Genomic DNA, 20,329 nt, shown 5'->3' on the forward strand with positions numbered 1-20,329 from the left:
ATGGCCAGTACATCCCTCAGCCTGCCAGGGGCTTTCCCTACACATGCGGAGTCCCAAGTTTGGGAAACACTGCCCTACTGGGAGTGCTTACCTCTGCTCCACACCAGCCAGCAAGGCCCTCAGTGGGGAGAGGTATTCCTAATGGGGCCATTTCCATCCCCTTGAAGGTCCCCATTATGGTGTCAAGGCTGCATAAAAAGGAGGTGAGCGAAAATGAGACTCAAGCCCCATAAGTCAAAATAGAAAATGAAACTCGTCAGGCTTGAGTGAAATGCTCTGCAAACAAAGAGCATCACAGGGAAATCTTGAATACCACGTGCAGATGTGGTTGCCCCATCTCAGAAAAGATATATTGGAATTGGAAAAGGTACAGAAAAGGACAAAAAAATAATTCGGAGTATGGAACAGCTTCCGTATTAGGAGAAATTAATAAGACACTAGGACTTTTTGGCTTGAAAAAGAGACAACTAAGGAGGGATAATACAGGTGTACAAAATCATGACAGGTGTGGAGAAAGTACATAAGGAAGTTTTATTTACTCCTCCTCATAACACAAGAACTAGGGGTCACCAAATGAAATTAATAGGCAGCAGGTTTAAAACAAAAGGAAGTATGTATTCACACAGCACACAGTCAATCTGTGAAATTATTTGCCGAGGGTGTTATGAAGGCCAAAACTATACCAAGGTTCAAAAAAGAATTAGAAAAATTTATGGATAGGTCCATCAATGGCTATTAGCATAGTATCCGTAGCATCTGTGTGCCAGGGATGGATCACTTGATGATTACCTGTTCTGTTCATTCCCTCTGAAGCGCTGGGCATTGGCCACTGTCAGAAGACAGGACACAGGGCTAGATGGACCTTTGGTCTGACCCAGATGGCCGTTCTTATGGAAAATGCAGTAAGGTCCCCAAGCTCCGGGGAGAAGTTAGTTAAGCAGGGAAAGGACTACTTCACAATACTGGAATGGCTTTTTATCACATTAATAGAGTGATTAGCACAAAAGACTGAAGCTCCTAAGGTCTGTCCCTGGCTCCCTACAGGCATGAGGGTGGGGGGCTAGGATCCCTGCCAATTCAGTCAGCTGAACTGCAGAGGCAGGGGCAGCTCATCTCCCTCTCTCCAGTTGACCCAGGAGTGGCACTGATTGCTACCAGCCTCATCACAAGGGCTTGAGTCTTCACTGCCTTGCACATTGTGCCATCAAGTCCACCAGGACAAAACCCTGCCACTTGGATCTGATCATGTTCCCATTCCCTTTGCAGTGCTGTAAGGTGCATGCAATGGAGACTCTGACTCAGGTCCTGTGGGGTTGTCAGGAAGAGCTTCCCTTTTAAAGATCCAAACTGCCCCACAACAGCCCAGCCCTTAGTTTTTCCCACCCTTCCCAAGCAGAGGTGGATTAAGACTTACTGGGGCCCTGGGCACAAAGAACATTTGGGCCCCTCATGCCCTCCTCACCACGAGGCCCTGCCCCCTGCTCCTCCTCTTTCCCCAAGGCCCAGCTGACTGGCCAGGCCAGAAGCCAGAGCCGGACCATGGTAAGAGCTGCCCAAGGAGCCTGGCTGCTGTGGGGAGCCCCAGGCCTTCCACCTGTCCTGGGCAGTGTGGGAACATGGGCTGGGGGCTGCTCTTGGACACCCCAGCCCCTCGCACAGGGCAGTTGGAGGGTCATGGGCTCCCCTCAGCTAATCCACCACTGTGCATAAGCATGTCTCTTCCCTTCCAGTACTGGCCCATACTGCCACAGTGCTCCAAGCTGCAGACTTCTGGCCATTACTGCAGAGGATGGCAGTCCTTTTTTTTTTTTTTTTTTAAATAGCAGGGTCGTCTCAGGTCAAACTCAGACAAACCCTGATTTCTACCAGAGCATCTCCTGGCACTGGGTTTCCTCGCCCCGGGAACACAGCGTTTCAGAGCCTCCTCCTTTGTCACAATGTTTTTCAGTTCCACCAAGCAAACTGTCCAATTAGAGCAGGGCCTCTTGCTTCCATCTTTGCCGACATTTAATTAACATGCTGCCGCTGGCAGCTGCTGACAAATTCCAGAAACATGTTATAAAGGGTTTTTGTCTTTACCCAGCATGGAAAATGAGGGTGTCACATCCAAAGGGGGCGTGAATAGCTACTTTCATCTCCCCTCCTCAGGTGTGAGAATTACAGAGAGACATAGAGAAGAGATCCAATCACCCCTCCCTCCGCCTTTCTTTCCTTTTCCCTCTCTGTTCCTCATACATTACCCTGAGAAATACACTGGCTCCAGAACGGGTTTTCTCCACTGCCTCCAAATTCCTCTCTTATTGCCAGTTTTTCCCTTATGTCCTTGATGGATGGGAGGAGGTCGAGTGGCTAGAGCACTAGACTGAAACTCAGGAGACTTGGGGTCTATTCCTGACTCTGTTGAGTGACCTTGGGCAAATCACTTCCCCACTCTGTGCCTCGGTTTCCCCATCTGTAAAATGGGGCTAATGCTATTGCCCTCCTTTGTAAAGCACTTCCAGCTCTACCAATGAAAAGCAATATACAAGAGCTAGGTATTATTAACATGGGAAAGGGATCCACATTCTGTATCTTGGACTCTGACGGATCAGGAACCCCCAGCATAACCATCTAGATAGAAGGGAATGATCTGTCCCAGGAGAGGGAGTAGACAAGAAGGAATGGCTGAAACCAACAAAGAGGGAAAAGTTCCTAATAGTCAGTGAAACAGCTTCCCCAGGAGACTGATGGATGCCCAGTCACTGTAGCCTGGAGAATATGGGAGTTGGGACAACAGAGGCAGCAGTTCTGCTCAGACTGGAAGAGCAAAATGATCCATTTTCACAAGGGATCAATGTGCAGCAAAAATATTTCCCACAAATAGCCAGTACAACACCATTTGGACCCAAACACCAGCAGTTTGGAGAAGCAGAGGCAGGACACCAATGATCCACAAGGCAGTCCTAGGCCCAGATCATCAGAACCATGCAGGTGTGATATCTGTGTGCATGGCTATTGTGATTTCACATGCAGTGAGTATAACTGTGCACCCAAATGTCCAGCCAGACCTCAAACCAGTCACTGATATGGACACTGGCTGAGAATGTGAGCACAGCTGGGATGGTTGTGCTTACGGAGTACAAGACTGATTTTCAAGTGCTCAGCATTTGCCATCAGAGCCAGATTTCCAAAAGGGCCCACCACCCCGCATGCTGAGCAATTTGGAAAATTTATTTTGGTGCCTAAATGGGAGCTGAGCTCTTTGGGAAATCTGAGCCCATGTAAGTGCTCGGTTCTAAGCAGTTGGGCCCTGATATGTCCCAGACACAATAGCATTGTCAGCCCCTGGTATTCAAAACACACGTGTCTGAAGTCAATCTGAAAGCAGACCATGTGGGCCCAATTCCCCGAGGTGTGGAGCTTCCCAGCTCCCCTGACTCCAGTGAGAGTTGAGGGGAGGGGGCTCAGTGCCTGGGAAAAGATGGATTGCAATGTATTTCAGGAACATGGTGCTGGGCCATAGGCCAGCTGATTCCCCTCACCCCATGTCCTTGGATTTTAGATGCACTCTCCTTTGTTTTCACCAGCAGTATTCCCGTTCCCCACCCCACTGTAGTGGTAGGAGGGGGCTGTTGGCCTGCTCAAGGAAGCTGGTAGCATGGGACTCTGTGCAACAAAAACAGGGATCAACTTGCCCTCCTCCCCCACCCCAAACCTTCTACTGAGGGCTGAAAGATTCCCATGAACCAATCACGTGGCAAGTGAATCTGTCTCTATCCCAGCATCCTCCCATAATGGCTCCCTTTGTATTGCTACTGGGGGAAATAGGACAACGGCCAGAGTCCCACCTGAGTCTCACTGCTCATTACCCAACGGTGCACAGCGCTGGAAAGAATAACACGGAGCTTTTTATTCACACATCCAAGGAGCAAGAGCTAATGGCAAAGAGCCGGGAGAGAGAAGGGCAGCCGAACTCCAGCAGTCAGGGACCTGGTGGTCAGGCCAAGAAAGCAAACACTTGTTTTGAGTCAGCATCGCAAAGGAACTGAGAAAGGGGTAGGCACCCAGACTCCTGGGTTCTAATCCTTGGAGCAAGTCACTTTCTTTCCTTGTGCCTCTGGGTCCCCATCTGCCAAATGGGGGCAATGATGCTTACCCACCTCACAGGGGTGTTGGGAGGGTTAATTATTAACGATTGCAAAGCACTGGATATGTGCCAAGCATGATTATCTCCTCTAAGTGTAACAGCGCCCCCCAGCTGCAAGGACAGGCTTCTCTTACCCTCGAATTGGATCCATTATTATTGTCACTTCACCCTCCACAATCCCCAGCATCCAAGGTGTCATGGGGCCCAGTTAACTCTGGGCCTAGGCACAGTGCCAGCTGAATTGTTTCAGTGTAAAATCTGGGAACTTGAAACCTAAGAGATCCCACCCAGCAAGCACCTAGTAAAACAACTCCCCATAGGTGCTAAGCCCTCTCCCACTGCTGCTGCCCCATGGCAGTGGTAAGGGAGATGCCCCAGTGTCTGTTTCAAACCTCTGGCCCTGTGCACAGACATATGGCTTCACTGGCTGTTCTCCAGAGTGTTGCTTAGTGTAAACAGGGCCTCTTCCAGGCTATCCCACCATGGAGGGGAATGTGGGAAAGGAAATGGGGCCTTTGGAAGCTCTCAAAGAGTCTGCGTCCAGTTGGGGATTGGCGCAGGGCACCTCCTTTTCTAGAAATACACCAATAGTTTATCTGGGGAGCTAGAGACTGAGGAGGAGTCCAAATGCCACCTAAAGGAAACCCAGAGGGAGAGGCAAGTCAGAGGTCTGTCTGTGACCTCTTAACAGCAGGATGATGGAGAGTATCCCTCCCTCCCACCAGCCACCTGGCACATTCCCCTGGCAGTTGCCCAGCACCTGCACTCCTCTCCCCCGACTAGGCTAGTGACTGAGCAGTCGCCTTTGGGGTAAGGTTTCAGCACGCTGGGCCTGGCCTGAGACACAGGAGCTGTGCCGTTTAGCACCTCTCCTTACCCTTCTCCTGATGAAATCCTGCCCTTTACTGTGATACCAACAACAGGCAGTTAGTACATTCACACCGCACACCCGTATACACCCAATCCCCAACCCCCGTCCTGCCGTCCCCACACCAAAGAGGTCTCGGTGCCCAGCATTTCTGCCATGAGGCAAACATGCTGGCATGGATCCCTGATGGATGAGCCCATGTGTGCATGGCACTGGCCAGTGCCCTGTGCTTGTGTGTTGCCATGAGGGCAACTGGGATCTTTTAGTCCCTGTCCATGCAGTGCTTCCAAGTGCTGGGTGCTAGTGCTCTACCCAGCTCGTGGGCTCTTCAAGGCCTGCCCTCCCCATGCGTCTCAGCCCTGCCTACCCAGGTGGGTTAGGAAGTCACAGGTTTGAGGGTGGGGTCATGCATAGGGTACAGGCTGCTCTCCTCATCCTCAGGCACCTGCAAAGACAACGAAATTTCCATCAGGCCCCAGTGCCCTGTCATGAAGGTATCGACAGAACCTGCTTTCCTGCCGGTGGAGGGTGCCATAGCCACACAGATGGGGAGGAAAACTATAAACAATGATGCGGCCATGTCATGGACAATAGCGCCACCTTGTGACACACGACAACTCCCAAACAGTCCACATAGCTCAGGTCCAAAGCCACAAACAGGATTCCAACACCTCCTCCTGCCACTCACCAGCCCGTCACAAAACCTCATTACCCCAGCCATATGGACACCGAATCCCAAATCCCCATAAGCCGAAGGGCACCTGACTGTGACACCCTCTCCACCACTTTATGCAAACAGGCCACCAGGCCCCAAAGCCCCCCTGCCCTGGCCACAGTGACGAGGTCCAGCCCCTATAGCTCACCTCCCAGTAGACATCATCCTCAAAGCAGTTCTCATCTGCAGGGTCCCCCAAGAATGGGATTTTCAAAATAGCACCTTAAAGCCACAAAACAGAGAGTGAGATGGGAAATGCCACCATCAGTGAGAAACAAGCGTGTCAGGGCCAGGGGCAAGCGGCCAGGGCCAGGGATGAGCCCCGCTGGGGTGAGCGGCCGGGGTAGGGATGGGTCAGGGAAACTATTCCCTCCCAGTGTTGTAGGTGAAGTGAGGTTGGGTCAGTTTTGAGCGTGCCTAGCCCTGGCCCTTCATATTCTCCCTGCTCTGCAGGCCTGGGTGGTCTTGTTTCAAGGAACTCGGTGTTATTCAGTGGAGTTCACAGGCTGGGGGTAATTTTAAAGGGTGACTCATGAGGTGCATTATAGCAATGTGGGCAACCCTATGGGAAACAGCTGCAGAAGAGGCCATCTCCTCCCCTACTATCTGTTAGATGCTGAAAGCAGAAAAGCACTTCCTAGAATGGTAGGGTTACCAGACATCCCGATAAAATCAGGACTGTCCTGATATTTAGGCATTTGTCCCACAATTTGTCCCAATATTTCGCACTCCTTGTTTGTTTGTTTTTTTTCTCCCCCCAGGAGGACTCCCCTCCTACCCCCAATGTGTCCCAATATTTTCCTCATCCCATCTGGTCACCCTATAGAATGGAGACCGGCTTGTGAGTGAGCTGCTCTGAAAAAAGTTGACAGCCCTAGGAGGCAGTGGGAGAGGTTTGGGCTAGAATTCTGCAGCCCACAGGATGGTAGCAGCAAAAGGTCAATTGGAGAAATGCAGAGCATCTGACTGCAAGTGTAAGAGCCAATCAGAGGCAGAAAAAATTAGAACTAGAGCTCACCCCTAGCTCAGCACTGAATCAAACCAGACGCACAACTAACCCAACCCAACCACAAACTGAACCAGACCCAGTCAGAGACAATCCCAAATGAACCTCTAAGTTGGACCCAACCCCACTCAGAGACAACCCCAAATGAATCCACAGCCACCTCCAAACCGGCCCAAGGGCTCAGGCTGAACCTGCTGAGATTCAGGGTTCTACATTCGCTGGTCTATTTCCTCTCCCCCTTCTGGGCTTGTGGGGTTCAGCTGAAAGCAGAAGCTTTGGGGACCTCACAAGCCTGGGCCTGTTTTCCCTGGAAATGCTCAGCCCTGTTTGAGATACAGAACTGATCCCCTAAAATTGTTATGTTTCCCATTCATTGCAGCCTTCCTGGTTCTTGAAGTTATTTTCTGGTCCCCCTTTTGGTTCATAACATGCCCTGAAGTCTCATCGTGCCAGGCCTGCCTGGTAAAAGGGGATGGGATGGCAGATGGGGCTGCAGAACATCTGGGCAATTCCTCGCCCCCGGCTGTCAAAGATGTGCCTTATCCCAGTGTGTCTCGTGGTGGACTATATGCAAGAGCCAGGATCTGCCCATTCTGCTGGGGACCTGCAGGGCACAGTGCAGCACTACCGTGTGAGGCAGGCCCTCCTCCAGAGGGCAGTACTTTTGGAAATGACATCATAGTTTCAACCAATCAGTATTTTCCACATGACATCATTACATCTGGAAGTGCCACTTTTGGAGGTCGGACTTCCTGCAATGCTAGGGTGGGAGAGGTATTAAGGGGTTGTTGTGATAGGGCCAATGGGGAACAAAATAGTCCTTGATATGCTACATGTTTGCAAGCCTTAGGGATCGTCTCAATTTCAGGGGCTGCATGTGGGAGCAGAAGAGTTCTTCTAGTCCAGGAGATGGACCCTTCCTGTAAGCCAGGGTCTGAGCAATTCGAATGGCTGAGCCGGCCACTCTACAACCACAGCCTGGACCTGGGCCTTCTCCTCCGTTCCCTGCACCCCACCCACTCACCCACAATGGCCCCTCCAGCCAAGGCCATGGCCAGGGACACGAAAATGCCAGCTGCCTGGAACCCCCCTTGGACACTGGGTGTCCGATCCTTGTAGTCACCCGTGAAGTCAAAGGCACTGATGAGCCTGCGAGGAAGGGAAATGGTGAGACCAGCTGTCAGAGAAATATTCCTCTGAGTTGGGGAGTCCACGCTGTGGGGGATGGGGGAGCTGCATTCACAGCCCCTTCAAACCATCTCCCCGGCACTGAGTGCTCACGTTCCCATTGAGGAGTGGGGAGATTGTAGCAACATAGCCCAGCCTCTTTGCTTGTATTCCTTCTTTTCCAGCCATCCCCCTCCCCCAGAGCCTCAGCCTGGACCAACAGGCTGCACACTAGAGGGGTCCAAAAACATTCTGAGTGGTGCTGGGCCTGGGGTGGCTTCCAGGCCTTCACGGTTTATCCTGGAGTCTGACCCGGAAAAGGAAGCAACGGAGATAAAGAGATGCCCCTTCATGAACCCAACTGCCCTACTCAGAGTCCTCCAAGACCCAGAATGAAGGTGGGCCTTGGAGTTATAGGGGCTCCCAACAGGAGGCAGCTGGAAGAGGCTGCAATCCTCCAAGCCTGACTCAGCCCTACAGGCCCAGCACCACTCAGGATGCATATCTGTAAGGGGACATTCTGCTGCTGCCACTGACTCATCTCTCATCTCCCTCCCTCCTCAACATGCATGCTGGCCCATAACCCACCCCACTGCCAAGGGAGAGATTTAAGCAATCTTACCCTTCCTTTCCATACACCTCTTCAGTGGCTGTGGCTGCGGTGACAGCCCCCACAATGCCCCCAATAAGCCCTGGCATGGCATGTAGGTTGTGGATGCCGCAGGTGTCCTGGATGCGCAGCTTGGACTCCAGGAATGGCTGGAAGGAATGGAGGAGAAAGAGAGAGGGAGAGATTATTTCTTCTTCCTAAGAGGCAAGAGACTGGAATTCCTCTGAGCAGCGCTTACCATGAGGTAGACGAACCCAACGGTGGACACAATGCCACAGAGGAATCCAACGATGAGGGATCCGTATGGAGTCAGCATCATCTCTGCGCTGGTCCCCACAGCCACACCACCGGCCAGCGTTGCATTCTGGATATGAACCTGCGCAAATAACGCTCATGTCTTACCACTTTGGCTTTGGGATAAGAGAGTTTTAAACCCATTACTGGCAACATTTCAAGCCAACGAAGAAGAAAAGCAGGGGAACTGGCTGAGAAAATGTTCCGAGAAAAAATGAAGATCTGGGCCCATTTTCATTTGCACTGGGATTGGCTCCCTGCCCATCGCAAATTCCCAATTACTGGATTTGCCTGAAGCCAGAGATTTTTGACCACCAAAAGTTATGTGAATGGGAGGAGAATGAAGACGAAATGTCAACAGCTGATGGGCTGGGGTATCATTTTCATGTAGTGGAAACAAAAAACTGTATATACACACATGCGCATTGCTGCACAGATATGCCCAAAGTTCGGTGCTGGCATAAGCACAGCACTGTATGGGGCTTGCTGTCTCTCACATACACACGCATGTAACACCCAGAAAACACCGTATGGGCCCTGCTCTGATACACACATCACTGTATGGGCCCCTCTCCCTCACAAACACACACATCTAACACCATGTGCTTGCATGACACCGTACAGTTCAACCCTGGAACATGCCCACCGCCATGGGACCATTCCCACTGGCTCTGCAGCACAGGTATCTGCATGACTCTGCTGTCCTATGGGTCCACCGGCACACAGGTGATCACACATATCTGCTCCTCTATTTGCCCAAGCATGCCCACACGCCTGCTGATGCATGGATACCGCACATGGTTTTCATGCCAGAGCTTTGCAAATGATTCATCCCACTAACATGGCTCAATCTGCTGTTGCATCCAGAGCTCCTAGCCTCAGAGGCTTTGCCTCTTCCATACCCCATGAAATCCAGTGCATACTCAGGAAAGGTAGCAACCTCCAATCAGACTGCCTGGCCCTTCAATCATCCATGAGCCAGGAGAGGGCACAGCTGGCATCTCCATCCTGTGCTTACCATGTTGAGCTTGCCTTTCTTCTGCAGCAGGCTGGAGAAGGCCACGGTAGTGAGGACACAGGAGGCCAGTGAGCAATAGGTGTTAATGGCGGCTCGGTGCTGTGCATCCCCGTGGTTTGAAACAGCTGAGTTAAAGCTGGGCCAATACATCCACAGGTACAGGGTACCTGGGAGAGGAGGGGCAGGGGTGGATCAGTGTGGGAAAGGAATAGGAGGGAGGGGAAGGAAAACAGGGAGCAGCAAGGGGAAAGGGGGTTAAAAAGAAACCACAAGAGATGATAGTTATATGGAGAGCAGGCTAAAGCCGGCTGTGCCCCAAACTCCCAGCTCTGCCTCCAACGTCAACTCTTCCCGAAACACTCCAACCAGAAACTCAAAGCTGCAACAGCATGTGGAGCCTTTCATTTCTAGGGCACAAATTCCAATCGGACCCCAGGCTGGGGGGACTGGGGGCTCTGGGGTGTCTGGGAATGGGACATGGAACCTCTCACTTCACAGCAGCATTTCCAGTCAGACCCCAGGCTGGGGGACTAGGGGCTCTGGGGGTCTGGGAATGGGACATGGAACCTCTCACCTCACAGCAGCATTTCCAGTCAGACCCCAGGCTGGGGGACTAGGGGCTCTGGGGGTCTGGGATGGCACATGGAACCTCTCACCTCACAGCACCATTTCCAGTCAGACCCCAGGCTGGGGGACTAGGGGCTCTGGGGTGTCTGGGATGGCACATGGAACCTCTCACCTCACAGCACCATTTCCAGTCGGACCCCAGGCTGGGGGACTAGGGGCTCTGGGGTGTCTGGGATGGCACATGGAACCTCTCACCTCACAGCAGCATTTCCAGTCAGACCCCAGGCTGGGGGACTAGGGGCTCTGGGGGTCTGGGAATGGGACATGGAACCTCTCACCTCACAGCAGCATTTCCAGTCAGACCCCAGGCTGGGGGGACTAGGGGCTTTGGGGTGTCTGGGAATGGGACATGGAGCCTCTCACCTCACAGCAGCATTTCCAGTCAGACCCCAGGCTGGGGGGACTAGGGGCTCTGGGGGTCTGGGAATGGGACATGGAACCTCTCACCTCACAGCACCATTTCCAGTCAGACCCCAGGCTGGGGGGACTAGGGGCTCTGGGGTGTCTGGGATGGCACATGGAACCTCTCACCTCAAGCAGCATTTCCAGTCAGACCCCAGGCTGGGGGACTAGGGGCTCTGGGGTGTCTGGGATGGCACATGGAACCTCTCACCTCACAGCAGCATTTCCAGTCAGACCCCAGGCTGGGGGACTAGGGGCTCTGGGGGTCTGGGAATGGGACATGGAACCTCTCACCTCACAGCAGCATTTCCAGTCAGACCCCAGGCTGGGGGGACTAGGGGCTTTGGGGTGTCTGGGAATGGGACATGGAACCTCTCACCTCACAGCAGCATTTCCAGTCAGACCCCAGGCTGGGGGACTAGGGGCTCTGGGGGTCTGGGAATGGGACATGGAACCTATCACCTCACAGCAGCATTTCCAGTCAGACCCCAGGCTGGGGGGACTGCGGGCTCTGGGGTGTCTGGGATGGCACATGGAACCTCTCACCTCACAGCAGCATTTCCAGTCAGACCCCAGGCTGGGGGGACCGGGGGCTCTGGGGTGTCTGGGACGGCACATGGAACCTCTCACCTCACAGCAGCATTTCCAGTCAGACCCCAGGCTGGGGGACTAGGGGCTCTGGGGTGTCTGGGACGGCACATGGAACCTCTCACCTCACAGCAGCATTTCCAGTCAGACCCCAGGCTGGGGGACTAGGGGCTCTGGGGTGTCTGGGAATGGGACATGGAACCTCTCACCTCACAGCACCATTTCCAGTCGGACCCCAGGCTGGGGGGACTGGGGGCTCTGGGGGTCTGGGAATGGGACATGGAGCCTCTCACCTCACAGCAGCATTTCCAGTCAGACCCCAGGCTGGGGGGACCGGGGGCTCTGGGGTGTCTGGGATGGCACATGGAACCTCTCACCTCACAGCAGCATTTCCAGTCAGACCCCAGGCTGGGGGACTAGGGGCTCTGGGGTGTCTGGGACGGCACATGGAACCTCTCACCTCACAGCAGCATTTCCAGTCAGACCCCAGGCTGGGGGACTAGGGGCTCTGGGGTGTCTGGGAATGGGACATGGAACCTCTCACCTCACAGCAGCATTTCCAGTCGGACCCCAGCCTGGGGAGACTGGGGGCTCTGGGGTGTCTGGGATGGCACATGGAACCTCTCACCTCACAGCAGCATTTCCAGTCAGACCCCAGGCTGGGGGGACCGGGGGCTCTGGGGTGTCTGGGATGGCACATGGAACCTCTCACCTCACAGCAGCATTTCCAGTCGGACCACAGGCGGGGGGGACTGGGGGCTCTGGGGTGTCTAGAAATAGCACATGGCTTTACAGTTCTAAGGCACTAATTCTAATCTTATCCGGCCCCTGAGGCAGGGGGGGAACTGGCCAGCTCTGGGGTGTCAGGATTGGGAAATGGGATACACAGTTTTTCACCACTAGGGTACTGGCTCCAGTCTGGTTTCACACAGTCTGTGGGATGTGGAGGGACCTAGCACAGCTTTCATGAAGTCTTCAAGTCCGCAGTTAACTCACCGATCATAGCAAAGAGGTCGGAGTGGTACACAGAGCCTTGCTTGTCTTTACTCTGTTCCAGGTTGGGCCGGTACAGAATTCTGGTCACTGTCAGGCCAAAATAGGCTCCAAACGTATGAATGGTCATGGATCCACCAGCATCCTTAACCTGTGGACACAGAGCAGAGGAAAGGAAAATTCACATGTTGGGAGTATTCTGGCCAATCAACTGACCATCTGTCCGTCCAGCCTATGCTGGATCACTACAGGAGGGAAACAGAAATGATCCTGGTCTCTCCGACTGGCAGGCAGAACATCTCAGCCACATCCTTTCAATTAACCTCCTCTGTGGAAGGCATCATGACAAAGGGGCATTTCTGGCCCCTCCATCATGTGACTTCATGGCACATGGGTTCCAAAGCATCCCCAGAGTAGAACTACCCCGAGGTGGCAGTCCCAGTGAGGGCAGGTAAATGGCAGACAAAGAACAGGGCTTTTAAATAGAGTTTATTGCCCCTCGAAACCTAGGGCTTTTAGAACAAATATTAAAAATCCACAAAACTCCCAGTAAAGGCCATGAGCAGAGATCAGCAGTTCCAGAACTACAGACCCATCGGCAATGCTCAGATCTGGATGCAAACTTCCCAGCTGGTAAGGGGCTGACTCAGAACTCCAGGTGCAAACACCCCAGAACTTCGGGGGAAGGGAGTAATCAGGATCTGGCCACTGTGAACAATGAACCCCAGTCATCTCTGTCCTCAGCTCTTACTTGGGCTTTCCTCCTTTCCTTCACTGCTGCTGCCTCCCACCCTTGAGCGTGTTGTTTTCCCTCCTGTTCTTCTGCCTCTAAGACACACATGCAGCTGCTGAGATGAACTCTCCTGGAAGGGAGCTTTCCAAAGGCATTCTCCCTAGCTAAGTTTACCCAGAGCATTGGTGTCAGGAGGAACAACTATGCAGATGGAAATAATGGGCAGTTCCCCAAAATGAAAAGGGTTGAACTTCCATCCCCAGGCACAAGCTCTGGTCTGACCCCACCTGCACTTAGGATCGAGGTGAATGAGTTACCCTTTCAGAACAAATCTCTTTTCCTCCACCAGAGCAAAAATCTCTTGCATGCTGCCAGAGGCCCTGCTGCTCCTTTACCAGACAGCTCTTCACTTTATGGTGTGCTCTGATTTTCTTCAGCCAAAGGAATATTACAGCAGGTGAAGGCGCCCAGAGGGAAATACTGTGCAGTCATAAAGGGTCTGGCTACACCGCAAGAAAAAACCCTGCGGCAGCAGATCTCAGTCCAGGTCAACTGACCCAGGCTTGCACTCCAGGGCTAAAAATAACGGTGTAGATGTTCCTGGTGTGGCTGGAGCCCGGGCTCCAGAGACGCTCCCGGCTTTGCTGGGTTTCAGAGCCCAGGCTCCAGCCTGAATGAGAATGTCTACACTGTTATGTTTAGCTCCAAAGTGTTAGCCCGGGTCAGTTGGCCCAGGCTCTGAGACTTGCTGCTGCTGGGGTTTTCTGCAGTGTAGACGTACTCAGAGAGAGCACCAGGCCCTTTGTGTGGAGACTCCCTGGTTGCTTAGGGAAACCCCACCAGAGAGGATCCCTTGCTCTCAAGTCACGGACCCTGCTTGCAGAACCCGGGGAGATTTCCTATTCCCAGACTAAGGTAGGAGAGAAGCCAAAGGGCGGGGGAATTAGCCCCTGCTGTTTGCTCATTGATGCGTTTGGAATCTTTTCACATTTCTGCTTAAATTGTTGTGGCTGGAATTAACCCCATGTGTTGAGCCAAACAAGGAGCTGATGGACCTGACTGGAGCCAGGCACTGTACAATAACCTACAGTACAGACAGCTCTGCTGCTGCATCTCACTCCTGACCTGCATCCCCCCGCACCCAGCAGTGATATCCCTCTGCACTGCCAGAGAGGAAGGGCAGGAGGCTGCTGATTTTGCTGACTCAAGGGGAGTCTTACGTGGAGCAGGCTGACGAGGATGTACTCGTTCACAGCAAAGAGCGTGACTTGAAACAACGTCAGGATGAGCAGCTGCACGGGGCTGGTTTTGCCCAGGATGGCCCCAAAGGCAATGGAGACAGAACCCACACAGAAATCTGCATTGATCAGGCTGGGGAGCAGGGGATGGGAGAGAAAACAACCTGCAGGTTAGTAATGGAGATTCTTCCCCTCCACCACTCCCAAATCTAGAGAGCCTCACCCTTGCCCGGACACAAACCTCATCCTGGCTTCTTCACCAGCACCCCACTTGCTGGGTATGACTAGAACACTGTCCCTTTAAGGGACAGTACCACTTTTGCATCCCACTCCTCGTGGGCTAGAGTCATAGATGGAAGGCCAGAAGCGACAATTGTGATCATCTGGTCGGATCATCTGTCTAACACCGGCCACAGAACTTCCCCACAATAACTCCTAGAGCTGATCTGTTAGGAAAACATCCAGTCTTGATTTAAAAAAGGCCAGAGATGGAGAATCCCCCACAGCCCTGGGTAAACTCTGGTTAATTGCCATTATTGTACTCCGTATATGCATGGCTAAGAGTGAGATAAGTTATGGGTCTCTCTTCACTGGGGTCCCCAGAGGAGCCCCCAGTGGGAAGTTAGGAGCCACCTTGTAAGGATTAAGCCTTTTTTCTGTAGCCATATTGTAAGGTCCAAAGCCTTTGTCTGCAGCCATATTAGGAGAGCAGCAGCCAGAAGCTAAGCAGCAGAAAGTCACATCTTCACATTCTATCTAAATTACATTAAAACAATGTAATAGCAGGCTGTTAAGAAGGCCATCCTGTCTTAATAGTACCCATCATCACCAGATAAAGAAACAAATCTTAAGATGGTTAAAGAAAGCTTTGTTTGGTAGCATTCTGTCTGGCAACTTATCAACAGGTTGTGGTTATGGAATCTCTACTTCTTTGTTGTTTTGTCTTTATGGTCCCCACTCCTCTATTGTTTATCTGTATGGTCGCTGATTCTTTGATGGTTTGTCTGTCGCATAACAAATTTTGCTAGGTGTAGCTCAATTAAGGTGGTGGGGTATGATTGGTTAAAGGATTGTTTTACAATATGTTAGGATTGGTTAGAAAATTATTTAGTAATATTTTAGTTAAATGATTGGTTAAGGTACAGCTAAGCAGGACTCAAGTTTCACTATTTAAACTGGATCCAAAAGGAAGTTCTTGGGAACCAACCGCAGGACACAGCCCCAAGATCAGAGCTGCCAGACCACAACACGGTGCCAATTACACCGTGCGGAAACTGGAGTTCCCCACATAACCTGATCCTGACTGGTCAGCAGGAAAAGTTCGTCTGCCTTATTGGGAGTAGCGAACATTGTATATTTAGCACATGCAGTCTGTTTTGGTGATTGTTAATAAATAGAGGTTAAGTAGGATATTACTGTATAAGCCTCTTTCATTGGTGGAAGGCCCCGTAAACCCGCAAAAGATTAAATCCTGAGTCCACAGGGAATGGGTGTTTACCCAGTGCCCACGGAGGAGTAGAGCCCAGAGCCCACAGAGGGGTAAAGTTAGGTGCCTTTCGCCTGGAGCCCTAGGAACTGGGAAAGAGGGGTGGGGTGCCTAAATAAACTGGATTATGCCTGGAGCCCTAGGAACTGGGAAAGAGGGGTGGGGTGCCTAAATAAACTGGATTATGCCTGGAGCCCTAGGAACTAGGTAGAGGTGAGATGTCCTAGAATGTGCAGGTAACAAATTTAGGGTAAAAACTGGGTGCCTTATATCTGGAGCCCTAAGAACTGAGAAAGGATGGAGGTGCCTAAGTTAACAGGGTTACGCCTTGAGCCCATGGAAAGGTAAAGGTGGGTGCCCTAGAGTGTGTGTAACAGAATTTTGTGCGGGTAACACCCTAGTCCTCAGCATGTGGAGAATGTTACAATGAAGTTTAATCAGATATGAGGCTGTTTGTCCAAAAGGACCTGAGCAATGAAAGTCTCAATACTGAGGGAAAACTTTGGCCCTGACACTTGGGGCTTGGCCTGGGGCCTGTGAGAATGTGTTCTTACGTGGCTAGTCTCACCTGATCATCCATCAGAGCTAGGCACCCCTGGAATGGAGGGTGGAACCCAGCCAGAGGTACACAGTGTCCTGCACAGCTGAGGAGGGGAAGGGGAATTGGGACCAAAGACCTTTTCTTATGAAACAGGCTCCATGGGGTCTTTAACAGCAGGCAGGGCAGAAGATGTAATATGATCTGGAGTGCCCTTTCTCCACAAGGAGCAGGGGCAGAAGCTCCAGGCTGCTTAGTCCCTTCCCTGCATCTCCTCTGTCCAGCAGGAGATGGCTTCCATCAATCCAAAACCCTCTTACTTTTCCACTCCAATGAGTATCTTTCCATTCTCGAAAGAATGGAACCAGCCCTGCATCAAGAGAGCCCACTGGATCCCAAAGGCGGCAAGGAGGAAGTTGAAGCCAACAGCTCCAAAGCCATAGCGCTGGAGGAATGTCATCAGGAAGCCAAAACCCACGAAGATCATCACGTGGACATCCTGGAAAGCTGTGTCAAGGAAGAGAATTCACCATTAGCATGTGGGGGAGAGGAGGCTCCTGCAGCCTAGGGACTCGGCAATAGCCCCATTTCAGAAATATCAATGATTTTTCAGGAGAAATGTTGGAAAAAAATTATTTTAAATTTTGCATAAACATTTTAAAAACAAACTGAAAAATGAAAAACCTTCAGTTTTGGGAAATGTTTTTTAGTAAAATATTTTGGCTGTGAGGAAAAACCATCAGTGTTTGGAAAGCCCTTTAAGTAAACATTATTGGTTTTCATTTCAGTAAAAATATTCAGTGTTGAAAACAAAACACTTATCAAAATAACCTAAGCTGTAAATCACAGACATCTACCAACACATTTTTTTTGTTTTCAATCTCCATTTGTTAACAAAAAAACAGAGACTTTGAATCAGAATTAACATTTTCCATGCACACTTTTGCTTTACTAACAAACCCTTTTTCATTAAAAAAACCCATAAGTTTTGATAATTTTTTGCCCAACAACCTGCCTATACTAGGTCAGAATCCAGTGTCACTGACTGCTGTCTGCCTTCCTGCTCTGGGAACTATTATTATTAGCAGCCATTATTTGTATTATAATAGCACATACAAATGAGCCCCAGTCATGGACTAGGACCCCATTGTACTGGATGCTGTACAAAAACAGAACAAAAAGACAGTCCCTGCCCCCAGGGGCTTACAATCTAAGTACAGGACAAAAGAGAACAGATGGACAGAGAGGAGGCACACACTCTGCTCACTTCAATGGAGGGTGAAATCCTGGCCCCAGTGAAGTCAATGACAAAACTCCCATTTACTTCAATGGGAGTCAGGATTTCAGCCAGAGACTTTCATTCTTTGTTTCATTGTGTTCTTAATCTAAAGTGAATCTTCATCTGACTGGAGGTCCACAGCAGCTTTACTGGACCCATATACTAAGTAAGCCTAGCACTCAGGGTATGGCAGCTCAGACACCGCTCCATATGTTCTGGTAGGAAAATGAGCCTCTAGAGAGGAACTCTTGATGTGATAAACCTGGAGTGGATGTCAGCCCTGCTGGTTTCTTTCTGATAACGATCAGCCCCAACAATGTAAAGTGAAACTTGGCACAGTTATAAATTAAACCATAAAAACCACATGTGCAAAAAGCCTTCTGAACCCTGTAGTAAGAGGAGGACGACGAGGGCTGGTTCCCTCCGCCAGTTCCCAGGGGGATCCCACAAGGAAACCAGCAAGTGCTGCACTCTGCCACTGTGGAATGGAATGGGTAAACATGCCACATTGTGCAGATACGTCAATAGCTGTACTACACAGTGTGCAGAATATTGCACAACATATCTGTTTTTTAAGTGCTTGGGCACTGTCAGCTCGGCTTGGAGAATGGGCTAGCTCAGAGAAAGGAGAACACCAATCATGTGGAGTCTGGTCTAGGCTCTGACACTTACAATGGATTTTCCAACCCTTTTCCCAGCGTTCAGAGGGAAGGCCGGCTGCGTTTTTGTGGCTAGTTTGCCATCTAGTGAAAGCGCACATCTTGAGAGGTGTGGAACGAGAGTCTGATCCAGCTCTCACTGAGGCCAATAGGATTCTTTCCATTTACTTCAATGGAAGTCAGATCAGGCCTTGAATGAAACATGGCTCTGCAGGAGTCCTGGTTTTAGTTACTGTGCACTTCACAAGCTCTACCAAGGTGTGGGCGGAAGCAAGTGTGGATGGGATCCAATCACACTGTGCCAGACTCTGGCTTTTATTTGTTCTTTCGGCAAAACCTAGGAAAATCCATACAGACGAGCTACAGGGCCAGATCCACAGCTGGTGTAAGTCAGCACAGTTCCACTCGCTCTAATGCAGCTCTGCTGATTGATACTAGCCAAGGATCCAGCCCCTACAGGTCTCAAATGACAATCTGTAAACACCCAATTTTACCATAAATACACTGAAACACACTCTCCCCTATTAGACTATTTATGCAACACCATTCTCAAGAAAGAAAGAAAAAGAAAAGCAATAAATACATCTATTGCCAATTAAATAATATTAACTGACTTTTCTCATTTTAAAGAAAATATTTAGACAAAAATCAAGATTATGAGAAATAACACATAAAATAAAGCCCCAAAGTCATAGTTCAGGTGGTAGGGTTGAGATGCTAATTATATTATTTTATTATTATTTATTTGTATTGTGGTAGCACGAAGGAGCCCTGCTCATGGGCCAGGACCCTATCATGCTAGGAGCTGTACAAACTCAGAACAAAAAGACCATCCCTGTCCCCAAGAGTTTACAATCTAAGGAAAACTTTGTACTTTGTTTGCCCTTGAGAAGAGTAATGTGCCCGCGTCTCACATGGGCAGAGTAGGAGTCATGATGCCCTTAAGTTTTTATTACATATCAATTAAGAACTTGGGTTTTAGCTTGTTGTCATTTAGTAACCTTCACTGTTTACTGACAGGAAGAGTATGGCCCCTGGAATACTGTCAACACTGAAGAATCTTTCATCCCTCCTCCCCCCATTCAGAACAGATGATTCGTCCTACAGGGAATTTCACCAGCTGATTTTAAATTCAAGTGAATTTTAGTGCTGCTTCTGAATGTGGTTGAATTGACAGCCCTGGAAATGGACACCCCAAAACAGTTATACACCCCTTCCTCCCTGCCCACATTTGTCAACCCTACCCAGGAGGAACCATCTCTAGGGCCAGAAGAGAGAGTTTCCCAGGCCTGTTCACTCTTTGTCTGCTGCTATTTTGTGAGCACCTTCCACCACTGCACAAACCAGGTCACTTCCACTGTGGTACTAAGGATAGAAACTCTAATGAAAACCATCCCTCAGGATTTTAACCACCTAGACCCGCTCTAAGCAGAGGTGACACAGAAAAAATGCCAGTGCCCTATCTACACTAGTGTGGCCCTCATTGCCACTACCCACAGAGCCACACTGGCGCTAATGCCACCACGGGAGATTTTAACAAATAGCTCAGTGTAGACACAGTGGCTACGCCTACACTATGAGCTAGGGGTGTCATTCCCAGCTCTCGTGCATATATTTGAACTAGCACAATGAGAGTTAGTGTGCATGGCTTGTAGTGCAAACATGGCCAACCTTGGACTAACACTAACACTGTTTGGACTTACATGGTTTTCATAAGCAAATCCTTTTCTGAAAGACATAATCCTTAGAGAAAACTGGGCTGGTCTCTAGTTTCTAGCCTCCTCTGTTTTAACTAGAACACACTGTATTTGTAATGGAAATGTTCTAAACCAGGGGTTCTCAACCCTTTTCTTTCTGAGCCCCCCTCCCCGCCAACTTGCTATAAAAACTCCACAGCCCAACTGTGTCACAATAACGGGGTTTCTGCATATAAAAAGCCAGGGCTGGCATTAGTGAGTAACAAGCAGGGCAATTTCCTGGGG

The 20,329-nt window shown here is 50.5% G+C and overlaps 1 protein-coding gene across 6 annotated transcripts in view; it reads right to left on the reverse strand.

The window, feature by feature from the left end:
• Positions 1–1,817: 1,817 nt before the first annotated feature.
• RHCG (Rh family C glycoprotein) overlaps positions 1,818–20,329 on the reverse strand; it is a 46,136-nt gene continuing 27,624 nt past the window's right edge. For all 6 annotated transcript variants that reach the window (XM_030576825.1, XM_030576824.1, XM_030576822.1 and 3 more), the window contains 9 exons: positions 16,730–16,916; positions 14,368–14,518; positions 12,418–12,565; positions 9,805–9,971; positions 8,731–8,868; positions 8,505–8,641; positions 7,740–7,864; positions 5,858–5,931; positions 1,818–5,439 (listed from right to left, as the gene is read on the reverse strand). In XM_030576825.1, the coding sequence (XP_030432685.1) occupies positions 5,371–5,439; positions 5,858–5,931; positions 7,740–7,864; positions 8,505–8,641; positions 8,731–8,868; positions 9,805–9,971; positions 12,418–12,565; positions 14,368–14,518; positions 16,730–16,896 (1,176 nt within the window). In that variant the 5' untranslated portion in view covers positions 16,897–16,916 and the 3' untranslated portion in view covers positions 1,818–5,370. The remainder of the gene's footprint in view (positions 5,440–5,857; positions 5,932–7,739; positions 7,865–8,504; positions 8,642–8,730; positions 8,869–9,804; positions 9,972–12,417; positions 12,566–14,367; positions 14,519–16,729; positions 16,917–20,329) is intronic.

This window comes from Gopherus evgoodei, chromosome 10 (assembly GCF_007399415.2).
Source record: "Gopherus evgoodei ecotype Sinaloan lineage chromosome 10, rGopEvg1_v1.p, whole genome shotgun sequence".
In the NCBI taxonomy this organism is placed as follows: Eukaryota; Metazoa; Chordata; order Testudines; family Testudinidae; genus Gopherus; species Gopherus evgoodei.